Raw genomic sequence first — 8,751 nt, 5'->3', positions numbered from 1 at the left:
CCTGTCACCCAGATGTCTCCCTGCACACCCTCCTGTCACCCAGATGTCTCCCTGCACACCCGCCTGTCACCCGTGTGCACAAGCAGCCTGCCCCTTCACAACCCAGCTAGGCTGTGCAATGGATGTTCCTTGGCAGTCAGAAAGGATACAGCTCTGACTCACCCTGCAGTGTGGGTGAGCCTCAAACGCGCCGCGCTGAGTGAGAGGCGCCAGACACAAATGTCCACACGTTACATGATTCAGTTCCTGCAAAACCCACAGAGACCAGAGCAGCGGGGCGGGGTGGGGACAAGAGCTAAAAAGTACCAAGTTTCCTCCTTGCGGTGTTGAAGATGCTCTAAAATTGACTTTGGTGACGACTGCTCAACCATGAATATACCAAAATCATACGATTGTTCACCTTAATTTTTATTTACTTATTTTAAGAAAAGATCTTGGCCAGGTATGTTGGCTCACACCTATAATCCCAGCACTTTAGGAGGCCAAGGTGGGCAGATCACCTGAGGTCAGGAATTCAAGACTGGCCTTGCCAACATGGTGAAACCCCATCTCTACTAAAAATGCAAAAAATTATCTGGACGTGGTGTCGGGTGCCTGTAATCCCAGCTAGCCAGCAGGCTGAGGCAGGAGAATATCTTGAACTTGAGAGGCAGAGGTTGCAGTGAGCAGAGATCGTGCCATTGCACTCCAGCCTCAGCAACAAGAGCAAAACTGCATCTCAAAAAAAAAAAAGATATTGCTGTGTCACCCAGGCTAGAGTGCAGTGGCATGATCACAGTTCACTGCAGCCTCGACCTCCTGACCTCAAGCAATCCTCCCACCTTGGCCTTCCAAGTACCTGGGACCACCTGAGCGAGGCACATACCCGGCTGCTTTTTGTTTTTTTTGTAGAATCAGGGTCTTGTTTTGTTGCTCGGGCTGGTCTCAAACTCTTGACCTCAAGCAATCCTCCCACCTCGGCCTCTCAAAGTGCTGGGATTACAGATGTGAGCCATCACAACCGGTTTATAATGCTGTTTTTAAAAAAATTAACTGGATAGTTGCAAATGTGAACATGTGTACACAGAAGTGATGCATGTGTCTGCCGGCGTGGACACTCCTGGGCTTCCTTCTGGTACCTCAGCCACCTCTCCTGGCCCTGACCCTCACTGCTTGGCCTCAGGAGACAAGCCCAAGGCATCTGGGTCGCCACCTTCCACTTCTGAAAGCCAGGCCCAAGTGAGGTCAAGGTGCTGTGGCTGAGCAAGGAGGCCCCCTTTCTTGCAGTCAGGGACACTGTCACTTCCGGCTGGACTCCTGTCCCACAGTGCTGGCCAGGGCAGGTGCAGAGTTATGCTTGGTGGGTCGGGATGCTGATGAGGGCTATGTTGCTGCCAGGCCCAGCCACAGTAAGCTGAGATCCTGCCACTGCCCTCTAGCCTGGAAGACAGAGCAAGACTCTGTCTCAAAAAAATATATATATTATAAATAGAACTACCCTGTGATTCAGCAGTCACACTCTTCTGGGTATGTATCCAAAAGAGCTGGCTGGGCACGGTGGCTCATGCCTGTAATCCCAATATTTTGAGAGGCTACGGCAGGACAATTGCTTGAGCCCAAAAGTGAACAGCCTGGGCAAGATGGCAAGACCTCCTGGCCACAAACAATTGTAAACCCTGGTGCGGGGTCCTAGGTACTTGGGAGGCTGAGGCAGGAGGATTGCTTGAGCCCAGGAATTAGAGTCTGCAATGAGCTGTGATGGTGTCACTGCATTCCAGCCTGAGTGACAAAGTAAGACCCCAACACTTAAAAAAAAAAAAGTTGGGAGGCCAGGCGCGGTGGCTCACACCTGTAATCCCAGCACTTTGGGAGGTTGAGGCGGGCGGATCACCTGAGGTCAGGAGTTCGAGATCAGCCTAGACAACAGATTGAAACCCCATCTCTACTAAAAATACAAAAAATTAGCTGGGCATAGAGGCAGGCACCTGTAATCCCAGCTACTTGCACCTGCACCCAGGAGGTGGAGGTTACAGTCAGCTGAGATTGTGCCACTGCACTCCAGCCTGGCAATAGAGCGAGTTTCAGGGAAAAAAAAAATAAAGGTTGGCAGCAGGGTCTTGAAGAGATACTTGTACACGCATGCTCATGGAAGCACTATTCACAACAGTGAAAAGGCGAAAGCAACCCTAGCGTCTATCCACAGATGAATAGTTAAACACAGTGTGTTCCGTCCATACAGGGGAATAGTATTCGGCCTTAAAACGAAGGGAATCCTGACACATAATGTGTGAATAAACTTGAATAAACTCTGCTCAAATAAACTTGAATAAACTTGAAATAAGCCAGACACAAAAGACAAAAAGCATAGGATCCCACCTGTATCAGGTCCCCAGAGTCCTCAGATTCAGAGAGCTGGAAGTGGAATGGTGGGTGCCAGACCTGGGAGAGGAAGGTGGGCTTAGTGTTTAGTGGGGACAGGGCAGAGGTCAAGTTTGGGATGATGGGAAAGCTCTGGAGGCGGACGGTGGAGATGGTGGCACAGCCATGTGACTGTATTTAATGCCATTGAACTGTATGCTTAAAAATAGCTAAGACAGGCCAGACACGGTGGCTCACGCCTATTATCCCAGCACTTTGGGAGGCCGAGGCGGGCGGGTCACCTGAAGTCGGGAGTTCAAGACCAGCCTGACCAACATGCAGAAACCCCGTCTCTACTAAAAATACAAAATTAGCCACGTGCGGTGGCGCATGCCTGTAGTCCTAGCTACTTTGGAGGCTGAGGCAGGAGAATCACTTGAACCCAGGAGACGGAGGTTTTGGTGAGCCGAGATCACACCATTGTACTCCAGCCTGGGCAACAAGAACAAAACTCCATCTCAAGAAAAAAAAAATTGTTTAAGATGGTAAATTTTATGTTACATATATTTTATTACAATAAAAAGTAATTTTTTTTGCAGCCAAGGTATGCAAAAACAAATGGCTTTGTTTATCTATTTGTTTATTATCTGAGACAGAGTCTCACTCTGTTGCCTCACTGCAACCTCTGCCTCCTGGGTTCAAGTGATTCTCATGCCTCAGCCTCCCGAGTAGGTGGAATTACAGGTTCACACCACCACGTCCAGGTAATTGTATTTTTAGTAGAGATGGGGTTTTGCCATGTTGACCAGGATGGTCTCCAACTCCTGACCTCAAATAATCCACCCGCCTTGGCCTCCCAAAGTGCTGAGATTACAGGTGTGAGCCACTGCGCCCAGTCAAGAAGTGACTTCAAAAGGAAAAATGTAAGCACCAGTGTAGGCTGGCGTAATGTAATTCCCACCCATGTAAGTTGGAGGAATCCCTGCTCTGTATAGAAGGGTCACATTTTCTCATCACTGCTCCCAGGCGTGACAGCAGCGGCCTCATGGCCTTATCTGGAGGAAGGCGCTTACCTCCTAGTGCCATGAAGGCCTCACATACTGAGATAAGATACGAGGTTTCTCTTCCTTCCTGAAGCTCCCAGTCTTTCCTGAGAACTGACATGGGCTGTGGTTCTTGGTCTCTCAGGGTGCACGGGCAGCCATGGGCCCCTTCGACCCCTCCGGTCTGCTGCCTACCTGCCGGGATTACTGGACCTACCCGGGCTCCCTCACCACCCCGCCGCTGACGGAGTCGGTCACCTGGATCATCCAAAAGGAGCCAGTTGAAGTGGCCCCAGGCCAGGTGAGCTGTGCCTGTAACTGGCATGGTAGCACTTCATGGAAGGCGTTTCTCCGGCTTGGCAGCGTCACTAAGATACTGCATAAGAGCGTTGTCGAGTGATATTCTTTCATGCATTTGGGGCATTCTTTCGCAAGAAGAAATTTCCAACTGAAGTCGGAGCTTGTTGAGATTGGCCAGCAGTTCGTTATCACAGCTCTTTTATGACATTGAGATATGAGAGAGAGCGGAAGGAGGGGAAAGGGCCCTGACACATGGCTTTAGGGCGGCCCTATCTAATCTCCAGTGGCCCAGCCTCCAGGCAGAGCAGGTGCCCCAAGGACACGAGGTTGAACTAGGTCAGTGCTTGATCGTCCAGTAAAATTACTGTAAAAAAAAAAAATGAGAGAGAAGTAGGCTGGGTGTGGTGGCTCACGCCTATAATCCCAGCACTTTGGGAGGCCGAGGTGAGCAGATCACCTGAGATCAGGAGTTCAAGACCAGCCTGGCCAACATGGTGAAACCCAATCTCTACAAAAACACAAAAATTAGCTGGTGTCCTGGGAGGCACCTGTAATCCCAGCCACTCAGGAGTCTGAGGTGGGAGAATCACTTGAACCCAGAGGTCGAGGTTGCGGTGAGCCGAGGTTGCACTGTACTCCAACCTGGGCGACAAGAGCGAGACTCCATCACACACACACACACACACACACACACACACACACACACACACAAAGCAGGCAGTAAGATGGTAGAGTGAGAGGAAACTTGAGAGTTTGAGTTACCTCTGTTGGTGAAGGACGGTAAGAAATCGGGGCCAGGCGCGGTGGCTCATGCCTGTAATCCCAGCACTTTAGGAGGCCAAGGTGGGCAGATCCCTTGAGGTCCGGAGTTCCAGATCAGCCTGACCAACATGGTGAAACCCCGTCTCTTGCTAAAAATACAGAAATTACCCAGGCATGATGGTGCACGCCTGTAATCCCAGCTACTTGGGAGACTGAGGCAGGAGAATCACTTGAACCCGGGAATAGGAGGCTGCAATGAGCCGAGATCGCGCCACTGCACTCCAGCCTGGGCAACAGACCAACACTTTGTCTCAAAAAATAATAATAATAATTGAGATAGTGGAGGATTCTCTTGTGGCTATTTCAGAAAGCTGCAGAGCTACATGTGTGTAGAGAAAGTCCAGGTGGAGTGCATGAGTCAGCAATCACTAGGACGATGCTGAGTCACAAAACACCCCAAGCTCAGCAGCTCACAGCAAGCACTGACTATGTTTTCTCATCAGTCCATGCAATGGCTGGAGGCTGCTGGGCCCTGGATGGTGGAGCTTTGCAGAAGGAAGGCTGTGGTTGGGGTGCAGTGGGGGCCAGGGTCTCTCACATTTCTTGGACAGTGGCTACTCCAAGCAGGTTCTCAATGACAGCCATGCCAGTGGCAGGAGCACAGGGGAGGTCTCTGTGGTGCTCACACCCTGTTGGTCAAAGCCAATCTCAACAGTGAGGACAAAGTCACAAGGCAGGAGGAGGTGAGTGAGCATGTTCTGGGTGATGCCCTCATCTGTCAGAGCAGACACATGAGGCATTCATGGGACTTGGCCCAGGGTCATGGGTCTGCATGATTTCAGTTTTCTTCCTTTCTCCTGTCTAAATAGTTTTACTGTTTTTTGTTTGGTTGGTTGCTTGGTGTTTGTGTTTTTTTTCTGATGAAGTCTCACTCTGTTGCCCAGGCTGGAGTGCAGTGGCGCGATCTTGGCTCACTGCAACCTCCGCCTCCCGGGTTCAAGCAATTCTCCTGCCTCACCCACTTGAGTAGCTGGGATTACAAGTGCGCACCACCACGCCCAGCTAATTTTTTGTATTTTTGGTAGAGACGGGGTTTCACCATGTTGGTCAGGTTGGTCTCGAACTCCTGACCTTGTGGTCCACCCACCTCAGCCTCCCAAAGTGCTGGGATTACAGGCGTGAGTCACCACGCCCCGGGTTTTTTTTTTTTTAATTAGTTGATAATACTTGTACACATTTTTAAAAGTTATACTATTGGGCTGGGCATGGTGGCTCATCCCTATAATCTTAGCACGTTAGGACGCAGAGGCAGGCAGATCACTTGAGGCCAGGAGTTCAAGACCAGCCTGACCAACATGGTAAAATCCTGACTCCACTAAAAATACAAAATTAACGGGCACCTGTAATCTCAGCTATTTAGGAGGCTGGGGCAAGAGAATCACTTGAACCTGAGAGGTGGAGGCTGCAGTGAGTCGAGATTGTGCAGTTACACTCCAGCCTGGACAACAGGAGCAAAACTTCATCTCAAATCAATCAATAAAAATACAAAAATTACCCAAGCATGGTGGTATGTGCCTATAGTCCCAGCTACATGGGAGGCTGAGGCAGGAGAATCACTTGAACCTGGAAGGCGGAGGTTGTGGTGAGCTGAGATCTCACCACTGCACTCCAGCCCGAGCAGCAGAGTGAGACTCTTGTCTCAAAATAAATAAATAAATAAAAGTTATACTATATATTTTCTGGAAATCTTAAGAGTCTGTAGGAAATTTGTCTGTCCAAGGTGGTTTAGAGCCCAAGTGTGCCACCCCTACCCGTCAGATGTTTCTCAGCAGTCACGGCAGTTCCCCTGGAGTTCCCCTAAGGGCCAGTGTAAGGGCCATTGTCGAGTTTAAAATGAGGAAACTGAGGCCAGTATAAGAAAATTAAATACCAATTTATTCAGCTCCCGGGCAAGGTTCTCTGGTCCGGGGAAACCGAGCCAGAGAAGTCGTGCTGACTTCTGGGGTGGGGGGTTTTTATGGCTACGAGGACCAAGCAACAGCTGGGTGCTCTGATTGGGTCCAGGAGAGCAGGATTGAGACGAGGCAGGCAGCTATTGGTTGGCAGGCTGTTGGGCAGGTTTTCCGGTGCAAGAGCCTTCCAGGGGAGCCATGCGGCAGAGCTAGGGGCCGAGTGCAGAGCCAGGTGCCAAGTGCAGAGCCAGGTGCCGGTGCAGAGTCAGGTGCTGAGTGCAGAGGTGGGTGTGTCCAGCCTCCCGGCGAGGCAACCGGCCTTACAGCCAGGACCCACGCGCCAAAGATCTCTGGCTCAGCTCTTTCTCAGGGCTCCAGGTGAGCTCTTCGAGGGTCCTTTTATCTCCTGGGTCTGTGAAAACATTCTCTTATATACAAATCATGGCATGATATCATTTGTACTTGGAGACATGGGACGTAGAATATCTGCTTGCCTCCCAACCACAGCTGCTGGACATGGGGAAGGCTTTGGTTGAAGGTAGCCCTTGTCGGCAAGGCCCTTACGCCACTGGGCAAGCATATATCTGACAAGTGCCCATTCTGGGTCAGTGCCACCAAGAGAGAGTGGGGGGGGCAAGTGTGGAGGGGCGGCACAGGAACAGGACATTCATGTCAGCATGCTGCTGTCTGGCAGGAAAGTAGAAGCAAAGTTGATAGTATTAAGCCAGGGTGGCCGATGTCATATAAATATGCAGGGCATGGCAGGGCACAGTGGCTCAGGCCTGGAATCCCAGCACTTTGGGAGGCTGAGACGGGTGGATCACCTGATGTCGGAAGTTCAAGACCAGCCTGACCAACATGTTGAAATCCTGTCTCTACTAAAAATACTAAATTAGCTGGACGAGGTGGCTTATGCCTGTAATCCAAGCGACTCAGGAGGCTAAGGCAGGAGAATCACTGGAAGCTGGGAGGCCAAGGTTACAGTGAGCTGAGATCTTGCCATTGCATTCCAGCCTGGGCAACAAGCGTGAAACTCCATCTCAAAACAACAACCACAACAAAGATAATTTATTATCTCCCACAGTTTCCATGGCTTGGGAATCTGGGTGGCTCTGGCCTACCATCTTTCACGGAGTTGTAGCCCGACGTCAGCTGGGACCGCGGCTATCTGAAAGCTCCACTAGGGCTAGAAGACTCATTCCCAAGGTTGGCCCTCCCAAGTGGCTGGCAAATTGGTGCTGGCAGTTGGCTGGGGGCCTCAGTTCCTCTCCCCATGGGCCTTTCCTCAGGGCTGCTTGAGTACCCTCCCAATATGGCGACCAGCCTCCCCCTAGAGCAAGTGATCCTGAAGAGCAAGGCCGAAGCGGCAGTGCTTGCCTTGCACACCATCACTTGCACCACACCATCACCTCCACCATTTTACTGGTCATTTGGGGCCATCCCTGATTCATCATGGGACAGGACCACACAAGGCCTGAGGGACATCTAGCGGCTGGCTTATCCGCACCCATACCAAGCTCACCCTGGCTGTCCTCTATTCCAGCTCTCTGCATTTCGTAGGCTCCTGTTTTCTGCACTTGGTGAAGAGGAGAAGGTGATGGTGAACAACTATCGCCCGCTTCAACCGCTGATGAACCGGAAGGTCCGGGCATCCTTCCAGGCCATTAATGAGGGCACAAGATCCTGGAGACACTAGGTCCACATGAATAACAGGACTGACTTTGAAGGAGGGAAGGGTTGTTTCCCAAGTTTCACAGTGTGATTGTACGTGACTTCTGGAATTAAAAAAGAGAGAATGAGATCACTGTTTCAGTCAACGTACTTTTCAGCTGCAAGTGAAAGACATGTAAGCACTGTAGGGAACATAACACTGGGACAGAGGGCTGTGACACGGGACCCGAGGCAGTGCAGGGTGCTTTGGTGGTTCGCTGTCACGAAGTACCACGCACTTGGTGGCTGAAAGTAACAGAGATCGATCCTCTGGCTCAGGGAGCCAGAAGCCTGACACCAAGGTCAGCACAGCTGCTGCTTTCTGAGGCTCGTGGAGAGGACCCTTTTTCTTGTCCTTACAGCTTCTGCCTCCTCCTTATAAGAAAGCTTGTGGCCGGACACATAAGTGGCTCATGCCTGTAATCCCAGCACTTCAGGAGGCCGAGGAGGGCAGAAAATCACCTGAGGTCGGGAGTTCAAGACCAGCCTGACCAACATGGTGAAACCCCGTCTCTACTAAAAATACAAAAATCAGGCCGGGCGCAGTGGCTCATGCCTGTAATCCCAGCACTTCAGGAGGCCAAGGAGGGCAGAAAATCACCTGAGGTCGGGAGTTCAAGACCAGCCTGACCAACATGGTGAAACCC

General features: G+C 51.0%; 1 protein-coding gene across 4 annotated transcripts in view; it reads left to right on the top strand.

Annotated features, from left to right (window-relative positions):
- The window catches only part of CA5A (carbonic anhydrase 5A), a 53,485-nt gene extending 45,290 nt beyond the window's left edge, over positions 1–8,195 (top strand). For 3 of the 4 annotated variants that reach the window (XM_017543703.2, XM_017543704.2, XM_037743934.1), the window contains 2 exons: positions 3,526–3,681; positions 7,938–8,195. In XM_017543703.2, coding sequence (XP_017399192.2) covers positions 3,526–3,681; positions 7,938–8,090 — 309 coding nt within the window. In that variant the 3' untranslated portion in view covers positions 8,091–8,195. The remainder of the gene's footprint in view (positions 1–3,525; positions 3,682–7,937) is intronic. The other variant, XM_017543705.2, reaches the window with a different exon arrangement.
- The last annotated feature ends 556 nt before the right edge of the window (positions 8,196–8,751 follow it).

This window comes from Cebus imitator, unplaced genomic scaffold (genome assembly GCF_001604975.1).
Source record: "Cebus imitator isolate Cc_AM_T3 unplaced genomic scaffold, Cebus_imitator-1.0 Scaffold159, whole genome shotgun sequence".
In the NCBI taxonomy this organism is placed as follows: Eukaryota; Metazoa; Chordata; class Mammalia; order Primates; family Cebidae; genus Cebus; species Cebus imitator.
Note: the sequence above shows the minus strand (reverse complement) of the source record. Positions and strands in the feature narration are given on the sequence as shown.